The sequence below is a fragment of the Emys orbicularis genome, chromosome 1, assembly GCF_028017835.1.
Source record: "Emys orbicularis isolate rEmyOrb1 chromosome 1, rEmyOrb1.hap1, whole genome shotgun sequence".
NCBI lineage: Eukaryota > Metazoa > Chordata > Testudines > Emydidae > Emys > Emys orbicularis.
Genome location: NC_088683.1, coordinates 273,062,501 through 273,087,379, shown reverse-complemented (window position 1 = coordinate 273,087,379; position 24,879 = coordinate 273,062,501). Strand labels below are relative to the sequence as shown.

The window sequence follows — 24,879 nt, the reverse complement described above, 5'->3', positions numbered from 1 at the left end:
TATGTAGCTGGAGGTAGGCTTTAACCCCTATAAAAGCATGAAGCCTGCCTTAAATCTCAGCAGAAAGAGATGATGATGTTGGGCTGACCCTTGCTCAGATCTAGTGTATCTTGATGTATTCTTAAACTGGATTTCAGTAAATAGAGGTTATCTGCGCTGAGTCTGACCTTATACCAATATTATGCATGTGGTCACTGAATGTAGACTTTTTTATGTAAGGCTGTAATAAAGAGAGGTTAAATCAAGGTTATGCAACTTCTGATAATGACTCCTATTTAATCACACACCAAATAAAAACTTCAGCTAATAACTGGTAGTGTAAATTCATTTTAGGTCATGTTTGGCTAAACCTAATGCAACCTACGTTTGTGGTTGTCACATCAGGTTTGCAGCTAGGAGCTCTACACATCTGAGCCTTTTTAGAGGTGAACAAATGAAGGGGAAGGAAAATCAAGACATTCTCAAATCTAAATCTCTATACTCACTTAAGCCTTGGTTCTGGAACCATTTGTGCATGTAATTAACTTTATGTATGTAAGCTGGCCTATTGAGTCTAATGGGATTACTCACCTGCATAAGTGGTTTCAGGATTGAGTTGTTTTTGACCTTTGTGGATAGCTTTTGCAAATTTAAGAGGTACCCTTAAGTTTGGGAAAGATAATAGTGAAGTTTATCTGGCAGCAAGGAACTGATTGGATTGCATAGCTGTTAATTTCCTGATTTTCTGTCCCTATAGTTATAAAAAACTACATTTTTTTTCATTACAAAAATGCTATTTTGTTTTTTGGATGCTAGCTGAACTCCACTGAAACGCACACTTTTAACTATATATTTATAAATACATTGTAATGGACTTAGGTAGGACTGGACCAATTTAATACTGCCAAAAAATGCCTTTACAAGACATGCATGAAAGTAGGAGTAGGTCTACTTCCAAAGCAATGTTAAAATAGTGGAAATAGTCATCTGGTTCTCATTTTAGGATATCACTCCCTTAAGTGTCAGCTAAAATGTGCACGGATTATTTAATTACTTAAGGGAGAGTGAATTTGCAATGGAGGTGAAGGTTTGATAGCATCTTGCAACAAGTGGTCATGCAGAATGGGCATAGAAAACAACCAGGGTTTTCAGGAGTGTTGAATGGAATCATTCAGCGAATTGGGCCTATAATGTGAACTTCATTGAATCAGTTCAACTGCAGAAAGAATCATCCTGAAATGCAGATACATTGGCCTGGATCCTCAACGATACTTTGGTGCATAAGTCCCAGTTTTACATGCTACTGCAATCCACAAAACCCCTACTTGGCTGCTGCCTTACCCTTTAGGCTCCTAAACTCACTGAGTGACCAACTTTTTGCAGTAAAAGTTTTTTAGGCAACTAAGCGTACATGCTCAAAGGCAGAAACTGCTGTTTCACTCTGGATGCCCAGATGCCTATTTCCTGCCGAAATCCCAAAGTAACAGGTGGAAATTTGCTATCTTGTCTTCAGGGTTCAGTATGGTAGGCATGCTCAGAGCCTGCCTAACTCAACACAAAACATTTGGGGAGGCAGGAAGAGGAGGTGCTTTCCCTAGCAATTCCCTAGCAGACTATGGGTCAGTTCTGGTATGAGTCTTTTTCCATCTCTCCCACTGAAGCTTTCCACTTTTAATTAAATATTGATTGGGCCAGAAAGCATAAGGATCACTCTATAGACCAGTGAGAGGGACAGGGCTTTGGACACACCTTTCTCCTTGGCATTTCCTACTGGCTAGTTCAGGCAGCTCCCTATCTTGTGTGCTGGCTTTTGTGGATCCCATTCTTAGGCACCTCTCTCTCCCTATTCATTATATAGGTAGCCTAGGTGCATAACTCAATTTTATGTATTCACAGTGTTGTTGCATTGATTTTTCTAGGCACCTAAAAGTTAGGCATTGTGATGTCCCTTTGTGGACTTGGGCCATTTTCCCCAGTGTCTTGATTCCTAGGAATAACTTTAAACACTTTCATGTAGAGTAGACATGCTGTCTGATTTTAAACTTAATTATTAGTGCAATTAGCATCGCCTGTACGTTAATAGTCCTCATTGAAACATATAAATCTGTCTTTCATACATACAAAGCGCCATGAGCAGATGATATATATATTTAGTTGCAACATGAATCCCTAATTTGTAATTTAGAAGAGATTTACACACAGGTGTGTGAGTGTTTCTCTACTTTTTTTATTAACTGATCTGACCTTGTTTTCCAGTACACTGAGTCCTGGCTTTTACAGATGATAATTTGCTGCTTTAGGTCATAAATACAACTATAATGGGCCAGATCCTTCTGGCTTTACTCCTGGAAGCAGTCCCAGCCAACCCTGGGATTTTTACCAGGCTGATTAATTCGCCAGTTCCATATAGGGAAAACATATTTATCATGCTGTATATTTGATCAGGTATATAATTGTGCACATGTGTAAATTTGGGGCTAGATTTGTAAATTTGATCAAGTATAAAATTGTGCACATTTTCCTTTTATCCCTAAGAAATGGTTTGAGTATGGCTGTCCAACTGCAGAAGCAGCCCACGGAAGCCAGTGGAACTTAGGCTCCTAAATTACTGTTAGGAGCTTTTGAAAACGGGACTGAGGCTCTTAAGTCACTGATGCATTTTGGGAAATTTTACTAGGGAGCTAACTTTTTTTTTTAAGATGTTGATATTTCTAAGTTAAGAGGGAGAGAAGCTGAGAAAATGGAAAGTCTTCTAGCAATTCTTGATGAGCCTTTATTGTTTGCAACCCCTTTTTAATCACCCAAGATACACCAGGAAAGTAAAATAAAATCATTCTGGCATTTGTATTGTTATTAGCTGATGGGGCAGGCGGAAAGGAAAAGGATAACTTGGGTTCACTGGGAGATTAAAAAAATGAAACTTGGTAACAGGGAAAACCAGTGCCATTAACATGAAACCTCAATGTAGTAAATCATCAGAACAATGGGAATTTGGGGAATCTGCTTGGCAAGCCAAAATGCTTTTATTTTTCTTCCCATTTAGCAAGCTTCTGAAGCCAGTGAAGCACTGTAAGGTACATTACTACTACAGATGGGCCAAAGATGGAACTACTGACACAACTCACCCAGGCAAAAATTTTGGAGTTTTAGATCTGAGTCCTGTTTGTTCAAGAACCATGTCTAGTTTTACCTATCTCTGCTGCCTAGATTCATCACTATTTTCACAACAGCCATAGTCATGAGCCCTTTTAATCCCAGAAGTCTTTTGTGTAAATGATTACCTGTTTAACTACCTCTAAAATGATTAGTACATTTCCCCAAGCATTAAAAATGATGCAACTTCCCATGAAAAATCTTTGAAAAAGATTTGGTGGATGATCAGCTGAACATGAGATCCCAGTGTGATGCTGTGGTAAAAAGGGTTAATGCCATCCTTGTATGAGTAAACAGGGGAACTTTGAATAGGAGTACCTCTGTATTTGGCATGAATGTGACAGCTGCTGGAATGCTGTGTCCTGTTCTGGTGTCCACAATTCAAGAAGGATGTTGATAAATTGGAGAGGGTCCGGAGAACAGCCACAAGAATGATGAAAGGATTAGAAAACATGCTTTTATAGTGAGAGACTCATGGGCATCAATCAATTTAGCTTAACAAAGAGAGGTTCAGGTTTGATTTGATTATGAGCTATACCTACTTGGGGAACAAATATGTAATGAGCCCCTCAATCTGGTAGAGAAAGATATAACATGATCCAATGGCTGAAAGTTGAAGCTAGACACATTCAGACTGGAAAAAAGAATACATTTTTAATAGTGAGAGAAATTAACCATTGAAATAATTTCCCAAGAGCCCTGATGGATTCTTTATCGCTGGAAACTTTTAAATCAAGACTGGATGTTTTTCTAAAAGATCTGCTCTAGGAAATATTTTGGGGAAGTTCTATGGCCTATGTTTACAGGAGGTCAGACTAGATGATCACAATGGTCCCTTCTGGCCTTGGAATCTATAAATCTGTGTAGCCCTCACTGTATGGCTGCGTATAGGGCAAGATGGCTGTGATGTAGAGAATCCCCACAATTCCCCTCCCCCCTTATAGACCAAGCTCAAGTGGCGAATAAATGTAGTGGAGCTTTGCTATAACAACCCCCCTTCCCTTACTCTCTCACCTGTTTAAACCCAACAAAGAGTTCCCCTGTGCAAGGAGAATACTCCACTGTCCAGTTATGATGGGAATCTTTCCAGTTTACGTTGTCTGAGCTTCACAAAGTGGACGGAGCAGCCTGAAAAATCCAGCCCCAGATGTTTCATTGATAGCACAATTCCAGAAGCACTTGTAGCAAATACAATACTAAACAATCCAGTAAAGTGCATAAGCACATGAGTAGTCGGACTTCAATGGGACTGCTCGCATGCTTAACCTCAAGTACACCTTTTAAGTGGTTTGTTGAATTGGGACCTTAAGGAGTAATGGCAAGATCTGTTTCATAGAACATCTCCTATTACCTTGGCAATAGTAGATAGTGGTACCTATGTCAATTGCTGTACTCCACATTAATCTGCTATACTACTATAGCTGACTTTTTGCCAATTTACTCTGAAAAATGATGGTATGTTCATAATTGTCCTCACCTCAGTTTCTCACTTGAAATTATCTGTGTGCATTTCACACTTAATAGGCAATCTCATGCAATTTCTTCAGGGAATAGTGTGGCAGTCTGAACTTCTGCATGATGCTGCTTTTTGGAGTTTAGGGAAACCTTTGAGACCTTTTGGAGTTAACAAGTGGTTGCTATAGAAGCTCTTAATTTTTTTTCTCTCCCAAGTCCTTGCTAGTGTACCTTTGACTGAATGTTTTAATGCGATTTTATCTCATGATTATTAGTACTACTGTACCTGCATATATTTATATTGCATTTAACAGAAAGGTAAACAAGGAAGGCAGGAAAAGAAAAGGTCTCTTAGAATCTTCTCAACCGATCAGTAAACCTTCTTATTCTGTTCTAGTAGTACCCAAGAATCCCAACCAGAATATGGGCCCTATATTGCCAACAGAAGAGGGCATGTTTTCTGCCTTGAAGACATTATTATCTAAACCTGACATGTGGTTTAAAGAACCCTGAAAGCATTTTTTTTATTTCGGGTTTTCTATGTAAAATTTGTGCAACTGTCATCATAATGAAGCATTGTGATGTGGGAATTATAAAATTTAAAGCAGAATAAATACCACTGAGAGATAGAGGCAACCAACCAGGATGGCAGCTGTGACACTTCATTTGTTTGAACTTCTGTTGTCTTCCCTTCCTGCTTGATGACTCTGTTCACTATTTAAATGCAAATTAAGGCAAGCACAGGTTCCTTTCTTTGGGACAGACCTGTTTGCCATCTTCTGTTTGGGCTGTGGGGTTTGGAACATGTGTTAATAACACCATACAGGGGAATTTTATAACTTCACATATAATATTACAGATTATATTACACAGATTTTACCAGGACAATATTGACCAGCAAATTGAGTTCTCAAATGATATCTTACAAGGCATACTTTGTACAATGATTATTACAGTAGTGTCTAGAGGGTGATTAGAAGGGTGTATTCCGGCACAGCAGCATAGAAGCTTAGCTGCTCACACAATGACCTTTTAAATACAATATTTTGGCAACCTCAAACATTCTTTTGCTAGAACGTAAGAACAGTCAGACTGGATCAGACAAGGGTCCATCTAGTCCAGTATCCTGTCTTCTGACAGTGGTCCATGCCAGGTGCTTCAGAGGGAATGAACAGAACAGGCAATCATTGAGTGATCCATCCCCTGTCATTCACTCCCAACTTCTTGCAATCAGAGGCTAGACACACTCAAAGCATGGGATTGCATCCCTGACCATCTTGGCTAATAGCCATTGACGGACCTATTCTCCATGAACTTCTTTTTTGAGCCCTGTTATAGTTTTGACCTCCAACATCCACTGGCAACGAGTTCCACAGGTTGACTGTGGATTGTATGAAGAAGTACTTCCTTTTGTTTGTTTCCATACCCCTAATCTTTTTTTTTTTTTTTTTTTTGCCCTTCTCTGTACCTTTTCCAATTCTAATACATCTTTTTGAAAGGGGCTGACCAGGATTGCATGCAGTATTCAAGGTGTGGGCATACCATGGATTTATAGGACCAAATTGTACCTCACCAACTCTGTAGATAAAACTTCGGGAGTTGGGAAAATAACCAGATTTGATAAAGTGTTCTTTCTATGCGTAATGAAAAAGTCACTGGTCCCATTCCTTGAAAAATCATGGTGTTTAGGGAGTCTGGTAGACTGCTTGGCCCCAAACCTGGTGCTCTTCTTTCAGCAGGAGTAGACCTTAAGGTGTTTAATTCACTCAAAAATATTATCAGAACTGATTTCAAAAAGACTTTTTGGAGTTGAAGCTACAGAGCTTGGGACACAGAGTCTGCTGTGCAATTGCAGCTAAACAGCCAGTCTCAATCTATGGTGAAAGCATGCAAATGTTTCACCCTTAAAGAATGAAAGTAAAGAAATTGGAGGATAAATTAAGACCTAGGGAGAAGGGGATATTGATAGAGTACTGAAGATCCCATAGAAGTCAGAGAGAGAGAGAGAGAGAGCACTCACATTCTTAGCTTATAACAAGGGTCGGCAACCTATGGCACGCAAGCTGATTTACCGTGGCACGCTGCTGCCAGTCTGGGGTTCCATCTGCCGGCCCCTGTACATGTAAAATATATTACTGGCACGCGGAACCTTAAATTACAGCGAATAAATGCAGACTTGGCACACCACTTCTGAAAGGTTGCTGACCCCTGGCTTATAACGATGTTTTTGTACATCCAGAAATTTCCATTCAGATTGTTAAAATACCTGGAGCCCCTTTATTTTTCCACTGGAAAAGGCCCACCACAGTAATGCAGTTCTATTAGCTTGCACAGCTATAGTAGGCTGATAAAGAAAAATTTAAGAATTAAGCTGGAAGCATTCATCATTCATTTCCAGAAAGTTATCTTACATTGGATGAAAAGAGAAAAATGTAAGCGGATAACTACAGAGAAGTCTTGACATACACATGGGGATTTCCTTTCATGTTGATCTTTAATCATAAAGGTCAAACGTTTACCATTAAAACACTTGAAGGGCAAGGAACTCTGTTACATTTGGTTATTGATTTTTGTTGTTGTTGTTGAAGGCCTTGAACCTTGCCAAGTATCATAGGCTTCAAGGGCCTCCACAAAAGGAGGGTAATAAAGAGAGTTGACAACTTGTTCAGCCTCACTGTGGCAGAACCGGATACAAAAGACAGCACAGACTAACAGTGGAACCAGATCCTCAGGAATTGGAGGAAATAGTGGAAACCTGAAATGACATTGGACTGAGCTAAGCTATCATCTGTCTTTTTATGATGAGGCTTTCATTTTTCTCTTTGATGCTCTTGTTTCAGTGCAGTAGAAGCTGGCTGACATTAATGAGGTATCGTTACTGTTCATGATATGGAGTGAACATTCATGTGCTGTGGTAAACAATATTTAAACAGAACTTTCAAATTTCCATTAACTCTTTCATGCCTTGTAATTTTCACCATGATCATGCAATAATACCTATGTACTAGATCAGGGATCGTCAACCTTTGGCACGCAGACCACCAGGGTAAGCCCCTTGGCGGGCCGGGCTGGTTTGTTTACCTGCTGCGTCTGCAGGTTTGGCCGATTGCGGCTCCCACTGGACACGGTTCGCCGCTCCAGGCCAATGGGGGCTGCGAGAAGCCATGGCCAGCACATCCCGTGGCCTGTGCCGCTTCCCGCAGCCCCATTGGCCTGGAGCGGCGAACTGTGGCCAGTGGGAGCCGCGATCGGCCGAACCTGAGGACGCGGCAGGTAAACAAACCAGCCCAGCCCGCCAGGGTGCTTACCCTGGCGTGCCGCGTGCCAAAGATTGCCGAACCTTGTACTAGATTCAACAGTCCATTAAAGCTACATTGTACAATGTAAGTGGTGCAGAGTGAGTGAGGATAGCTGATGGAGAATTTCTCTTAGGTAGAGGAACTCTCCATGGACATATAGCTGGAGGAAGTGGCTCTGCTGCCTCCTGTGTTAGCTGCCCTCCTCATTATTGTAAGAGGAGGAAGTGTTTTTTTTCTTTCAGGGGTGGGGTCTAAGCAGGGTATGGTGTGGGCAGCAAGGGGCATCCAGAAGCAGAACTCCGCTATGCCTTATCCTTAAATGGCACAAGGCCCATTATGTGGAAGTCAGAATAGATGCAATCCTTCTCCCCCTATACTCGAGTAGATCTGAGTTGCTCGACTGAGTTGTCGAGCTAAGACAATTGATGTTGCATGAGGAGTTGTCATTATCTATGGGTTAGGGGGTTGAATAACCTGAAGGTGTGGAATGGTAGAAAGACTTTATAAGCATGAGTTTGGGATGGCTGTATTACTCCACATATAGTGAAGCCATATGAAAAATTGAAGAGCCAAGTGACTAAAAACTCTTATGTAATTTTTTTTGGTAACATATGTGGCATATACAGAATACACGATGATGGGCTGCAAAGGTTTTTTCAGCTTGAGTCTGGGACAATCTGCATAACTCACTTGTATGCTATGTGATTCATGCAAACTCATGCTGATCAAACCTTTACAAATCCACCCTCATTTACCCTCTCTGGCTATCATACATAATAATAAAACTGTTTTGAGAACAGCTAAAATAAAATAAAAAACCTAGTTGCATTATAGTTTATGGGCAAAGAAAAGCTGTATGCATGATTTATTCTATTCCCACTTGTGCTGACTTTGGAGTAAACAGGGTCATCTTTACATTGTATATAAGACATTCCTGCTATTATAGCAGGGGATATAATAAAGAGCAAAATCAATTGGAGGCATGGGGGGAGTTAGCTGTCATCCCCTGGAGGAAACATGCTTCCAAACCACAAAATTACAGCCAAGTAGCCAGCAAGATGATGAAACTGCACAATGCTGAATCACAGTTTGCCTTTCACAATGCTCTGGGCAAAATGTCAGTAATACACACCCCAAGAGATAGCTAAAGATTCTTCTCACAAACTGCTATCAAAACCCAATTGTCTAACTCCATATGCCTGGAAAATAAAATGAACCTGAATGTAGGAGAGTGGAGCAGCTTCCAGTAGTTTAGCTAGGAAGACTCGAGAGACTCTATCCCTTTCTTTAGCAGCTGTGTAGTCCTAGTATGAACAGGTTTGCCTTGGCCTCAGTTTCTGTGTCGTCTTATTATTGAGGGCTTCTCAAGGACAATACGATCAGGACTTCTTGTAAGTGAATGTTCCCTGTGGGACACATAATGAAGAGACTGTTAACTAATTATCGATCTGTTTGGAAGGCATTCATTTTTTAATTGACCTCAAGGAACAAACAGAATTTGAGGAAAAATTATTTGTGTTGAAGGCAAACAGATGAGTCACTTTCTTTCAGGATGGGAGAGGGTTGGTTTAACAGGATCAGGTAGACACACAAAGCTTCTTGTTTAGCTGCTAAAAATTTAAAAGGATCAAGAATTGTATGCAGGCACTGTGTATATGTCACATTGACTTTTTTTCATTCAGATATTATGTTTTATTCAAATATTGTTTCCGTCCTCTCTGAAACATTGCAATAGAATTCATTTAAATCATAATGTGTTTCAATAGGAAAGTTCAACTCTGCAATTTGAATGCCAGGTGCAGTTTCACTGAGGCTGCTCGTGGAGCTGTTTTACCCCCACAGAGAAGATAATTGCATCAGAAGGAGCTTCAAGACTGTTGGTTAGGGAACAGTCTTTGGTCCAGCAAAATGATATTATAATTTTCGTCACTTTAATATTGCCTGAAATGATTATAAAACACAATATTTTTTTGTTTTGTTACAGTTTAGCATTTTTAAACTATTCAATAATTGTTGTTGTTAATTCTCTGCTATTTTGTTGGAATCTGCAAATGCTTATGAGTCAAACACTTCATAGAATCATAGAATATCAAGGTTGGAAGGGACCTCAGGAGGTCATCTAGTCCAACCCCCTGCTCAAAGCAGGACCAATCCCCAACTTCAAAGTGCTAAATATTTTTTATGGGCAAAAATAATTTCACACCATAGAAAATGAACAAAGTGCTTCATAACAATAAGCCCATCCACTTGATTTCACAATTAGTGTTTTAACATACACCACATTGATTGGAGGAGCCTGTGTTCAGAAAACTCTAGATTCCAACACCATTATCTCCCAAAGGAATGGAGAAGTGTTATTAAATTCCAGTTTTTAAAAACCTATTTCTTATTTTTTTTCCAGTAGGACACAAACCTGAGTTCTTTCCACATCTTAAAGAGAAAATATTCCTTCTGAGACTGAGTAGATGAAAAGTTTTTTTGCTAAAGAATATTTTTTCTCCTTTTGTTCTTCATCACTTTTTTGTTTTCTGTAAACTGAAATGTTTTCAAGGAAATTTTACATTCTTGGTAGTTTCCCCAATTTTGTTTCTTGTTTCTCTATTAGATTTGAAGGACTGACGTGATATTTTTGGTGGCCTTGGTTTTAGTCCTCCAATTGGATCCTTGTGGACAGACCTTTGCCTTGCGTACAGCCACATTGACAAGGGTCCACCCACATTGATTTGATCTGCGGGATGAAGGACGCTTTTTTTTTTTTTTAATCTCTTCTTTCTTTTGTAGACACTGCCATTTCTCAGACAGCAACTGAGTTTGAATGCCCACAGAGCACTACCATTGTGTGTCTTAACATTCATTTACTGCTGGATTTACAAAGCTGGGCACAAATATTGACTATATAACTCTATTAACAGCAATCATACTATTGAATGCCTGCAGGCAGAGCAGTACGAATAGTGGAGTTTATTGTTGGCTTTTATTTATGGCGAGGGCAGAAACTATCAAAATTAACTACCTCATAAAGAATTATTATTCCTGCAATTGTAAAATGAACAGCATAATCCATAAGAAATCTGGCTGACTTAAAATGATTTACATGAGCATGCTTCCACGTCTAATATTGTAATCTTGGTGTTACTGATAGCTGTGGACAGGGCTTCAGAAGAACCGTAATCTGTTAGGGGAAATATAAAGGTTAATTTTGTTTTACATAATGGTTTGCGATACGTTCAGATTGTACTCCTCCTAAAGAGTTACCATACATAGATAACTTGTGGCACTTTGATAGACTGGTAGAAGCCAATTATTCTATTTATGTAATTTTTTTAAAAGCTCTAGTGAGCTTCTATAATTTTATGGCATGTTGTGGGGACACCAAACTATTGTGTATTTGAATATAAAACAACTGCCTTGTAAATCGTTTTATTACATTCAAAGTGCCATACAAGCAAGATTACCAAATTCAACTGTAAAAATTGCCAGTTTGGAGGAAGTGAAGACAGGTGTGAGATTATAGCTGTAATAAAACTGAAACTGAATAGTAGTAGCTGAAATTGTAACAGGCAATTGGTTTGATTTATATAACATAAGCCACAAAAGGAGAGAGATGTAAGTCAGCAACTTTGGTTGGAAACACGGTGGTTAGATGAGTTGTAGTAGGTCACTAGGAACTGCTGAATTAATACTTGTTTGATTCCAGCATAGCGCTGATGCAGCATAAATTACATGCAGTCGAGCTTATCTATGGAGACACCATTTTCAAAAAGGAAAAACTAGCCACTCATGCCATATAATCGTTGAGAATGTAAAACATAAGGAGTTTCACGGCGCAAGAGGTGGTATATCAGTTGTGAGCACAGTAGTAGCCTGTAAAATACTTAAGATGTGTAAATACCAAGATCAGTAATTTAAACCCCTTTTGTTAGAGTCCTGGGATAATGCAAATGAAATGGAAAATAAGCCTGCACCAGGAAATAAAGGAAGCACAATAAAAATAGTCTCTAGAATTACTTCCAATCTGGGCAGGCTTGATATCGCTGATGGGGAAACCTTACATAGAATCAGCAAAAACTCTCTTAAAGAATAATAAAAAAAATGTTTAGAAGAAAATGTGAAAAAGCAGAGTTGTGACATCTTCTGTTTTCCTTAAAGTGAGTGAACTGGATGTTCTGCCAAAACTTAGTACTATCAACTATGGCAAACAGAAAAGTTAAAGAAGGAAAATAAAGATAAATGATTAAATAATTATAGACAGGACTGGGAGCGCCAACTATTAGTTAGGTTGGCTGACACTTCCTATTATAAGACCCTATTTTCAATTGTTTATAATTTAGCCAGACTTGCACCATTTGGGCTGAAATTTTCCAAGCTGACTGTGAGTGTGTGTGTGTGGGTGGGTGGGTGGGTGTCAGTCTGACTATCTGTTTTTCTTTTTCTTTTTCTTTAAATTTCAGCCAAAAGAGTCTAACCATTTCTGAGAATGAGATTAGGGGAAAATACATTGCTTTGCCTGTATTAAAAAATTGTGGGACCAGTTCTTTTAAATGTTCCAGCTCCCTCATGTTCTGTGGCAGGGACTTGAAATTTGGCAGGGGGTGTCCTTTGTGTCACAGTTGTGCTTTTTGACATGTCCATGAAAAGTTACCCAAATTTGGGTAAGTTATAAGCCTTGAAAAAATGCAGTTTGCCCAGGCTCATTAGAGGATTGCTAGAGCTTAACAGCTAAAATCTGAAAAGATTCTATCCTCACTGAGCATGCTTCAGCCCCTCACAGGTTCTAGGTGTGTTGCAGGCACAGAGGCCCGAGGATAGCAACAGCGGGGTTCGTTGCCCGGCGTGCTTCGCGCCAATAAACATACCGGGGTGGAGAAACAATCAAAGTTTATTTGAGATCTCAAAGTGGTGCAAGGAGACAGGCAAGTCTCAAATCGAGCACCCCAGCAAAAACAGTTTCTCTCCTCATATACTTTTCACAACTAAGCACCCCCCTCTCTCCCCCTCTACCACCCCCCACTCTCCCTCCCCTCTCTACCACCCCCCCTCCCCTCTACCGAAGGCATGTTTATACATTTAAGCCGTTAAATCATTCTAGGGCTATAAAACTAGCTTGTTAGTAACATTCCTCTAAACAGGTATTTGGTTCTGTTTACTCTTAGTTTATTACCCCTTCTCCAGCTAAAAACATGCAAACCTCATCATTATTGCTTGGTACCTGGTATGAGGGGGGGGGGGTTGTAATTGGTAACTGGCTATTTACACATTCCAATTCCTGTCCTTGGCTTTTGAGGCCGATTAGAGTTAAACATGGAAGGACAGAGTTTAAACATGGAAGAACTCTGGCTAAGGCAGGCCTAGTAACCCCAACAGGTGTGACCAGACTGCATATGTGACCATCCCAACACACTGATCTGCTCCAGTCCAGGACTATGTGGGCTAGAAAAATTTCCCTTGTCTGTAATGGTTTCTCCCAGCTGCTCTGGAGTGTGTCTGAGCACTGGAACTGAGAGCGGGGAGTCTGTCTCTCCTTTGCTGTTAATCTCACACACACACACACACACACACACACACACACACACACACACACACACACACCCGGCTGGGCCCTGGACAGCATGGAGGAGGAAGCCATCTATTCAAATACAAAGGATCAAGGAAGAGGGAAAGGAGTAGATCGGGAAAGGATCTGGTGAGAGGGGAAGAAACTGACTGTGAGTTGGAGAGGGGAGCCTGGGAATGGTTGAACAAGGAGACTGGGAGCAGAGGGAGGGGAGGCATGGACTGGTTGGGCAGGAAGGCTGGGACAGGTTGAGTAAGGGATTGGGAGCTGGGCTTGGCTGGGCAATGAGGCTGGCAGTTCCTCATTAACTTAGCACTGTCCATCCTGTGAACTGAATGAGGCAGGGGTCCTATGGAAAAAATAGTACATAACCATGTAATTAAAGACTGTGTCAAAATGCACACAAACACAAGGGGCCAAATTAAGGTTGCACCAGCAGCCTTAATTCTGGCATTTCCTAACTCTCGAGTGCTTGATTTTGCCACCTTAATAATGTTCTTTTGATGTTGTTTTAGTGTGTGCAATATGTAATAATGATGCAGCCTTTTAGCACATAATGCAGCTTGATGTTGAGTTATCCACCCAGGAGCACAATGATTTCAGGGACTAAATGCTAAATGTTTTAGTTACTTTTAATATTTTGCATGATTTTTTTTCTTAATCAGTGTTATAGAATGAGTGTTACTATCAATAGATAGCTACCTTTGGTATCATGGAGGAAAGCAGATTTTAGGGATAAAAACATATGTTCAAAGGACAGTCTTAGAGGAGATGGAGCCTGCTTGAAATTAAACCAAAATGGCCATCTTCCATAGAGAGGACTCTGATAAAAGACAGCTAGTGGGATGATTCTGCTAATATTGTGAAATTTAAGAGCCACTAGATGTGTATTAAAGGCGTACAATAGACAAAGGGGAAATTTTTCAATAGTGCATAGGTGACAGAGTACTCTGTATTCAAAGCAGTCCTCAAAGTGACTTAGGCACTTTGAAACCTATGTCATTTATGTGCTTTTTCAATAATTTAACTTGGGTGCCTGAAGTTAGGCTCTGAGTTCATATTAAGCATCCAGTTAAGAGGCCTATTTTCAAAATTTGTGAGCATCCAGCAACTCACACTGACTTAAGCAGGGAGCTGTTGTGTGCTCATTAATTTTGAAAATCAGGCTACTTAACTGAATGCCTAAATATGGATTCAGGAGCCTAACAGACAGACAGTCCGTTTTGAACATCTTGGCCTGAGTGTCTCCTGCAATGTTTTATATATAAGATTTAAGGACTTGCTCCTGTTCATTTGAAGTCGGCAAGACTCTTCCAATGACTTCAGTGAGCTTTGAATCAGAAGAATTTGAGGTAGAAAGTATCGACTTGGGAACTTTTGCTTAACTCTGTATTCTGGCACGTACTTTCAATGTAGGAAATAAAATGAGAAAAAAATTGTTTGGAAGCAGAATATGAAGAGTACAGATAGTATTACGTTTTTTAGGTCTGCACTAAGATGCAAGAAGTATGTGGAAAAAGACAGATGAGCTAGAAGTGTTACTAATGCTTGTTCTAATCTAGTGGGCATAATTGAAACCGGAAGATTCTCATAACTGGAATGTCCATATAGAAGGGTACAATATGGGGAGAGGAAGTGGATGAATGGTATTAGATATCTAGAGTTTTTATGATAACAAGGAAATCCACATTTCAACCACTAAGAAAGTGGTGGTTAAAATTATTGGGTAAGGATATAAGTAATGAAACAAATGAGAACACGCAGTCTGTTAAGGGGAAAAAATAAAAATTGCAAAAAAAAAAAAAAAAAAAAAAAAAGAGAGAGAGACAGAGACAGAAAAAGGAAAATAAACAGAATGAGTTCCTGGCAGTCAAGGAGGTGAGATGGACTTTTATAACAAATTGGTGATCGATGCAGTAATAAAGAGAAAGTAGGCCTGCAAATAAATGGGATAGAGGAAATTAATGATGCTACAAAATAGCTGAAATACTGAACTGCTTAGGCCTTATTGTACTTTGATATTTTGAATGAAATAATGATAATATCTAGAACTGTGGCTATTCATAGTTAAGCACTGAACCCTGATTATTAGCTGTTATTCAATAGAAACGACAACATATGGGTGCACTATTTGATAAGGCCAACAAAAAACAGATGTGGGAGAAAAAGAGAGGAAAGGAATACATTCCAAAGTTCATGAGAACATGGAAAAAAGAGAGACAAAAAGAAGTAGTTGTGATATAAAGGAAGCATAAACTATCCCCAAAGCTGGAAAGAGGTAAGTACATGTTTCTCCAGAGTTTTCAGCTGAAAATCAGAAGGCTATTGAGTCTTTTTGTGTGAGGATTTTCTGACATTTGGAAAGGGGATGTCTAGCAACGTTTTCTCAATGTTGCATAATCACTTCAGATGGGCAAATCTGCTTGTAATGACAGATTTTCAAAGGCATCTAATGTTCAATCTTCTTTCTATTTCTGACCTCTAATAAGCAGTGAGATCATCACTAACACCCACCACTCTTTTTTGTTTGTATAGTGCCTAGCATAATGGGGTCATGGTCCATGACTAGGGCCTCCTTGTTAAGACTGCAGTACAAATAAGTAGTAAGAGTGATGATGAAATAACCCTCCTTCAAGATGTATCATGTCTACATTTTTTGTAAAGTTTTCAGATTTCTAAAAGAAATTTCCTATGTGAAAACTCACAGAGGAACAAATTAAATCTTTGAAGGTTATTGGGAATGATTGCACTTCAGAACAAAAAGCTTTAAAAAAATGGAATAAAGTAAGGGCAGATTCACGTGCAACACAATGTTTGTTCTAAGCATGTGTACTTATTTTTAATACCTCAATTGTTTTGATGGTACAATAACTAAATTATATCTCTTCTGAAAGCTACCCAGGGCCTGGTTCTCACTCATGCTTACAAACTCACACATTTTAAGTCCTCTTTACACTCCAAAGTGGTGCAAAGCGGCCTTGGTGTAAATGAGAATCAAGTCCCCAGTATGTATTTAATCCTTGAGCTTTGTCCATCATCTTATTTGCATCATATAAAGGTTTGCAGAGGAATTTATTCAGCATATAGTATATGAAAAGCTAAATGCTTTCATTGCTTTACAAGAAGAGGCCTATCATTTTTCTTACTTCTCAGCAGGGAGGTGGAATTCCCTCCTTTCATACAGCCCAGGCTAAACATTTCTGACACCCAGAGTACAACATCAATTGGAAATTCACATTTCATGTAATAACAGACCATTTTAATTTCATGAGCTACAGAATTGGCTTCCACTTGGAAATTGCATTGAAGAAGGCAATATTGTCACTGAATAAAGAGAGAAATCTATTGAATTAAATAAGAGGCTTTCATTACCTTTTACATTGCATTTCCATATAACATAAGCATTAATTAAACCCTTCATCACGTTCTTGCTTCAAGTGGAGCATTTGCTGTGTCTGACAAGAAATGTCTTCCAAGAAAATGCGTGGAACCCAAACATTGCTATTAAAATACACTTGCTTGAGCAGAAGGGAGAAAGTGGGAAGAAAGTGTTGCTGTACTAAGGCAGTCAAACAGGCAGAAAGACACATCAGGGAAACATCCTCTTTCTTCCCTTTTCTCCCCAGGCCAACCCTTTGTGTCTAACAGAGTATGGCAAAGCTGCCAAAATTTGTAATTCTCATATCTGAGGTTTGGTAGAGAGAAAGCTCTGAAAGCTTTATTGCTAGCCTGGTCGCCGGGTATTTCTCAGAACATTTCAAATGCAAGGAAGGAGCAAGCAACTGTCCTCGAGATTTACATAAAGGGATTCTTCAATTAAGAATCAGTTTAACCTTGAGAGAGTCTCATTTGAACTGCAAAGCTTACCAAAATGGCATTGAAAAGACAAAAGTCCCTATATGGCAAGGAATCCAAGATTAAGGCCAAATTGTAGGTCAGATGCAAAGTGTTCCCATATTAGGACTGGAGGGTCAGGGAAATGGTCTAGCAGAGAGATGATTGTTTCTATATTTGATCAGTATGTTTGTTCATGCACTCTAAATAAAACGGTGTGCATTTCATGAGCACTGTGTACATTAAGGTAATCACAACCTGTTGCTCATTTTTTATAAGTAATCAATATACTTTCTCTTACGATTGCAGGGGAACATTTGAGAATCTGTCCTCAGGAGTATACATGCTGCACCACAGAAATGGAGGACAAGTTGAGCCAACAGAGCAAACTGGAGTTTGAAAACTTGGTGGAGGAAACAAGTCACTTTGTGCGCACCACCTTTGTGTCCAGGCACAAGAAGTTTGATGGTAGGTTGGGATATAATTTGCTTACTCTCTGAAGGTTGAGAAAATGAGCCTTCAAATTGACTTCCGGAATTGTACATGAGTCCATTATTCAGAATATATTCTGATTTTGTTTCCTTTACAATTTGATACCACTGTTGCAGTTATCACTTTGGCTAAGATAAGGGTTAACTTTACAGTTTGTGCCCTTTATCAGCTCTGTAACTATTGCCTTTAATTACAGTAACATAAAGAATTAGGCAGTTGAGTGTCTGCAGACTTGGCTAATTTTTCTTTAAGAGAGGGAGAGAGATCAGCATAAGATACATCATTTTTCCTCTCCTAATTTCAAATACAATTTTTAAGCTTGCAATTACATTCACTGTTGCAAGATGAACTATGGACCTCCCATGATTTTTGTTAGGGTAAAGCTTTTTTTGTCGTCTGTAGCCTGGCTTACTCTTTCTTCTGAGTGCCAGTGCTTTCCCTGTGAAGTACAGTGTCCCTCTGAACACCCATGGCTTGCACACACATGGGAGGAATTTCACTACAAACCTCTCAGGAAGTACTGAAATCTTCTACTTCTACAGTAATTGACAGACAGATATTTGGTTATTTTTCTTTCCATTCAGTACTATGATCTCTCCTTTCTCCAGTTTAGGAAGATCTGGGAAAGGGATCAGAGACTTGCTCTAACAATTCACCTACAGTAGTTTTCTTTAGCAATGAATGTAAAATGATTTTTTTTCTTCCCCTCTTCTTATTCTCCCCTGGGCACTATTTATTAAATAAATCTTTCTCATTATAAATCACAAAGTAGTAAGTGCTAAAATAACAAGTTTAATATGTTCAATCACTGCTTTGTCCATATACGCATTCATCTGAGGTCTAGATATATTTTGACTGTTTCCTTCTATGTATTTCATAATATGTATATGTGGGAAAGACGCCTCTCTTTAGGAACTGTGTATGAGACATGCCCAGAGGAGTATAACCTGCATGGCAAAGGAGAAGCAGAGTTTTCTCTGCATGTTTCTCTCCCCACGCAGAACTTCTTCTGGAATGTAAGTTTGGAGTGGAGCTGGTCAACCCTGCTGAACGTGGCAAGGATCTGTGCATATCTGTTGCTGGGACAGGATGGAAGAAAATAGAAATGTGTTAGACTGGATCTCCAAAAGGGATTGGAAGTTTGGCTAGGGGACAATGAAGGCTAATTTCTGTAATCTCATGGGGATAGCAGGTTGAATGCTGTTGCTGTGTGGGGAATTGGAAACCAGTATCAGCAATTCTATGTACAAAGAGTGAGGACGGGTGGTGGTGGTGGTATTTTATTTTATTATATTGTATTTTAATTTTCAATTAATAAGCCAGACGGGGGGCAGGGGAAGGTTCCACATTGAAGTTGTAAAGTGAAATGCTGGGAGAGATTGTAGCTTTTAGGATAATATTGTTTTCCTTATTCCATTAAAATTTTGCTTCACTATGAGAAGAATATGATTTTCTGTGATAGTTTCCCACTGTTACATGACGTGTGTGTGTGTGTGTGTGTGTGTGTGTGTGTGTGTGTGTAGAGAAGCACTGTGGAAAGTTTTGGGGAGGCATATATTTCCCACTTCCTTCAGCAGAGGGGAGAAGGCTGCTGTGAATTCCCTATCCCCTTCTCCCAGCCCCGATGCTGCTATAATTTACAGTGTGGAAACTGATTCTTGGAGGGAATGTTGGGAATGTGCATTCAGGTAACAGAGTGCTGGCGTGGTATGAATTTATTATTTAATCTTTTAATTGTGTAATCTGTTGCATGTGATTTGGAGCTGACTGTGTAGAGTGCACCTTCAGGATTCTGTTTGGCTTTGTGAAAATTTAAAAGTTTCATTTTTGTATTTTAAAAATAATCTTGGAGCATGTGCAATATTCAAAGTTGGGTTTGTAAATAGAAGTGAAAATTTAAAACCCTCAAGAGCAGCTGCGGGGATTTCTTCCATTTGTGCATGGAAACCAATATAGTCAATAGAATCTGGTGAGTTACATAGGATACTAAAAATGCTTGCAGATGGTCAATAGTTTGTCACAGATCTCAGCTGATTCCTTTTTGTACTCTTGATAATTCGATGCCTTTTTATATTACTACAATGAACAACTAAGGCTTTGGTGGATTCTCCATTTCTTTGAATCAAGACTGGATATCTTTTTAAAAGATGCTGTAGCTCAAACAGAAATTATGGGCTTGATGCAGATACACCTCTACCTCGATATAACGCTGTCCTCGGGAGCCAAAAAATCTTACTGCGTTATAGGTGAAACTGCATTATATTGAACTTGCTTTGATCCACTGGAGTGCACAGCCCCCTCCTCCCCCCCCCCCCCCCCCCCGGAGCACTGCTTTACCGCGTTATATCTGAATTCATGTTATATCGGGTCGCGTTATATCGAGGTAGCGGTGTATTACTAGATGAGGTTTTTTGGCCTTTCTTATGCAGGAGGTCAGACTAGATGATTGTAATGGACCCTTCTGGCCTTGGAATCTGTAAATTTATTAATGTTTTTTTAATTTTTTTTTTTAAGAGAGTGTTTGTCATGTGAAGTTCAAGCATTGTCACTGAACAACTGAGCTTCATTTCATATTCCTTTAATCAGATTCTGCAATTGTTCTGGAGGTATTCTTTTTATATGCAAGGAATACTGAGTCCTCCTAGGCACTGCAGATATTCCCATGGAATAACATACCCATCAAGTAGCCTTCATCTTCACTATAGGCTACCTATAGTCTGTCTGGGCTTTGAAGCAGTTTAAAATGGTAGGGCACTATTTATGCTGTAAGAACGATTCGATTTTTAGACTATTTGGACTGTAAGCTCTTTGAGACTTGGACCATCTCTCTTGTCCTGTGTTCGTACAGTGCCTAATGCAGTGGGGTCATGGTCCATGATTAGGGATTGTAGGCACTACACAATACAAACAATAAAATAAATAAAATAATAAAATAAATAAAACAGTTTAATGGAAGTTGCTGTCTAGTACTTGTGTTCATCAAGAGACGTACGTATCAGCAACCAAAATATATATGTGTTTGTGCATATGTTGAAAATTTTGGCACCAGTGAAACAAAACACATACAAAAAGTCATATATATAATGGAAGAGGTTTTTAGAAAAACGTTATAAATAACTTAAGCAGTGAAGTCAAGGTTGATCTTAGCCTTGTTTTAGGAAAGGAGTGGAAGAACATAAGGGTAATATGCAAAACCTCCACTTTGCATTATGTTCCAGCTCGTTTCATCAGTCTCAAAAATACCACTTCAAACACTTTACATGGATACTAGTTTTCAGTTACAGATGGAGGTGGTAGGTCCACCTATTATTAAGGTTGCCTGACACTTCCCATTAGAGAACCTTGTTTTTAGTTTCTTATAATGTTGACAAACTTTAACCAATTGGGCTGAAATTTTCCATGCTAGGTGTCAGGATTAATTATTTTGGGGAAAATTACAGCCAAAATGTTTCAGCACTTCCCAAGAATGAGGCTAGAGGCAAATGCAGTGTTTACCCATTTAAAATATTCTGGTTACCTTCATTTTGAATAGTTCTAGTGCCCCCTTGCTTTGGAGCAGGGACTTGAAACTTAGCAGGGAGCCAGCCTTTGTGTCCCTGTAAAAATCTGCCCTAAATTGGCTAAATTCATGGACCTTTTAAAAATCACTGTGGTGGTGGTGGTGAACTGGTACTGGTTGGGCAAAGAGACTGGCTAAGGAATTAGGGAGAAGACACTGAGATTGGATGAGGAGCGCAGGGAGAAGAAGATTAAGAATGGGAGCCAGGGACAACCAGGAATGTACATGTGTGGGGGTGGCTGGAGATGAAGGTATGGAAGACAGACAGGTCATATGAGCAGATGTGGGAAAGAGGGAACTGTGAATGTCTTGGTAACGAATCTGTGACTGGGATGAGAAGCCTGAGGAGTGGAGATTGGGATGGAGTACGCAAGGAGAATGAGACTGGGACAAGGAGCTGGGGTGGAGAAGAGTCAGGACAGGTACAAGCACAGGTTGAAGATGAAAAGGCAGAAGGGGCGTGCTTGGAGAGTAAGGGCAGAAGAATCCGGGCACCCCAAAGCATACTCTCTTCAGAGCTTAAAACAAAACTCAAGATTTCTGAGGGCTTGTCTTTATGGAGAGACAGTCCATGGCAAGGTGGTTGTAAATCCATGGTGCACTAGTTGACTGCATACTAACTGGCCACATGGACCCATGCTCCCATGCACACAAATTCCGTAGTATACTATGGAACTCTTATCATGAGGTAAGAAGGGTCCACGGCTAGGTTGTGTGCAGCATGCTGGGGTATAAATCTATGGTGCAATAGTTTGCCACTCAGTAACTCTGTATAGATAAGTCCTGAGTCTCACTATTCCTCTGCTGTCAGCAAATACCTTTGAAACTCACTGGCAAACAGTCCCGTCCCCCTCTTGCTGGTCAGATACAGGATGACAACTATGACATTATTGGCATCACCGAAACTTGGTGGGATAATACACATGATTGGAATGTTGGTATGGATAGGTACAGCTTGCTCAGGAAGGATAGATGGGGGAAAAGGGAGGAGGTGTTGCCTTATATATTAAAAATGTACACACTTGGCCTGAGGTGGAGATGGACATAGGAGATGGAAGTGTTGAGAGTCTCTGGGTTAGGCTAAAAGGGGTAAAAAACAAGGGTGATGTCATGCTAGGAGTCTACTACAGGCCACCTAACCAGGTGGAAGAGGTGGATGAGGCTTGTTTTAAACAACTAACAAAATCATCCAAAGCCCAAGATTGGATGGTGATGGGGGACTTTAACTATCCAGATATATGTTGGGAAAATAACACAGCGGGGCACAGACTATCCAATAAGTTCTTGGACTGCATTGCAGACAACTTTTTATTTCAGAAGGTTGAAAAAGCTACTGGGGGGAAGCTGTTCTAGATTTGATTTTAACAAATAGGGAGGAACTTGTTGAGAATTTGAAAGTGGAAGACAGCTTGGGTGAAAGTGATCATGAAATCATAGAGTTCACAATTCTAAGGAAGGGTAGAAGGGAGTACAGCAAAATAGAGACAATGGATTTCAGGAAGGCGGATTTTGGTAAGCTCAGAGAGCTGATAGGTAAGGTCCCATGGGAATCAAGACTGAGGGGAAAAACAACTGAGGAGAGTTGGCAGTTTTTCAAAGGGACACTATTAAGGGCCCAAAAAGAAGCTATTCTGCTGGGTAGGAAAGATAGAAAATGTGGCAAAAGACCACCTTGGCTTAACCACGAGATCTTGCATGATCTAAAAAATAAAAAGGAGTCCTATAAAAAATGGAAACTAGGACAAATTACAAAGGATGAATATAGGCAAACAACACAGGAATACAGGGGCAAGATTAGAAAGGCAAAGGCACAAAATGAGCTCAAACTAGCCACAGGAATAAAGGGAAACAAGAAGACTTTTTATCAATACATTAGAAGCAAGAGGAAGACCAAGGACAGGGTAGGCCCACTGCTCAATGAGGAGGGAGAAACAGTAACAGGAAACTTGGAAATGGCAGAGATGCTTAATGACTTCTTTGTTTCAGTCTTCACAGAGAAGTCTGAAGGAAGGCCTAACATAGTGAATGCTAATGGGAAGTGGGTAGGTTTAGAAGATAAAATAAAAAAAGAACAAGTTAAAAATCACTTAGAAAAGTTAGATGCCTGCAAGTCACCAGGGCCTGATGAAATGCATCCTAGAATACTCAAGGAGCTACTATAGGAGGTATCTGAGCCTCTAGCTATAATCCTTGGAAAATCATGGGAGACAGGAGAGATTTCAGAAGACTGGAAAAGGGCAAATATAGTGCCCATCTATAAAAAGGGAAATAAAAACAACCCAGGAAACTACAGACCAGTTAGTTTAACTTCTGTGCCAGGGAAGATAATGGAGCAAGTAATTAAGGAAATCATCTGCAAACACATGGAAGGTGGAAAGGTGATAGGGAATAGCCAGCATGGAATTGTAAAGAACAAATCATGTCAAACCAATCTGATAGCTTTCTTTGATAGGATAACAGGTCTTGTGGATAAGGGAGAAGAGGTGGATGTGATATACTTAGACTTTAGTAAGGCATTTGATACGGTCTCGCATGATATTCTTATCAATAAACTAGGCAAATACAACTTAGATGGGGCTACTATAAGGTGGGTGCATAACTGGCTGGATAACAGTTATAAATGGTTCCCAATCCTGCTGGAAAGGTATAAAAAGTGGGGTTCCGTAGGGGTCTGTTTTGGGACTGGCTCTGTTCAATATCTTCATCAACGACTTAGATATTGGCGTAGAAAGTACACTTATTAAGTTTGCAGACGATACCAAACTGGGAGGGATTGCAACTGCTTTGGAGGATAGGGTCATAATTCAAAATGATCTGGACAAATTGGAGAAATGGTATGAGGTAAACAGGATGAAGTTTAATAAAGACAAATGCAAAGTGCTCCACTTAGGAAGGAACAATCAGTTTCACACATACAGAATGGCAAGAGACTGTCTAGGAAGGAGTACGGCAGAAAGGGATCTAGGGGTTAAAGTGGACCACAAGCTAAATATGAGTCAATAGTGTGATGCTGTTGCAAAAAAAGCAAACATGATTCTGGGATGCATTAACAGGTGTGTTGTGAGCAAGACACGAGAAGTCATTCTTCCGCTCTACTCTGCGCTGGTTAGGCCTCAACTGGAGTACTGTGTCCAGTTCTGGGCACCGCATTTCAAGAAAGATGTGGAGAAATTAGAGAGGGTCCAGAGAAGAGCAACAAGAATGATTAAAGGTCAAGAAAACATGACCTATGAAGGAAGGCTGAAAGAATTGGGTTTGTTTAGTTTGGAAAAGAGAAGACTGGGAGGGGACATGATAGCAGTTTTCAGGTATCTAAAAGGGTGTCATAAGGAGGAGGGAGAAAACTTGTTCATCTTAGCCCCTAAGGATAGAACAAGAAGCAATGGGCTTAAACTGCAGCAAGGGTTGGACATTAGGAAAAAGTTCCTAACTGTCAGGGTGGTTAAACACTGGAATAAATTGCCTAGGGAGGTTGTGGAATCTCCATCTCTAGAGATATTTAAGAGTAGGTTAGATAAATGTCTAACAGGGATGGTCTAGACAGTATTTGGTCC

General features: G+C 39.8%; 1 protein-coding gene across 1 annotated transcript in view; it reads left to right on the top strand.

The window, feature by feature from the left end:
- The window catches only part of GPC6 (glypican 6), a 1,130,045-nt gene that overhangs the window by 350,672 nt on the left and 754,494 nt on the right, over positions 1–24,879 (top strand). Inside the window, exon 2 of the mRNA XM_065417255.1 lies at positions 17,584–17,742. Coding sequence (XP_065273327.1) covers positions 17,584–17,742 — 159 coding nt within the window. The remainder of the gene's footprint in view (positions 1–17,583; positions 17,743–24,879) is intronic.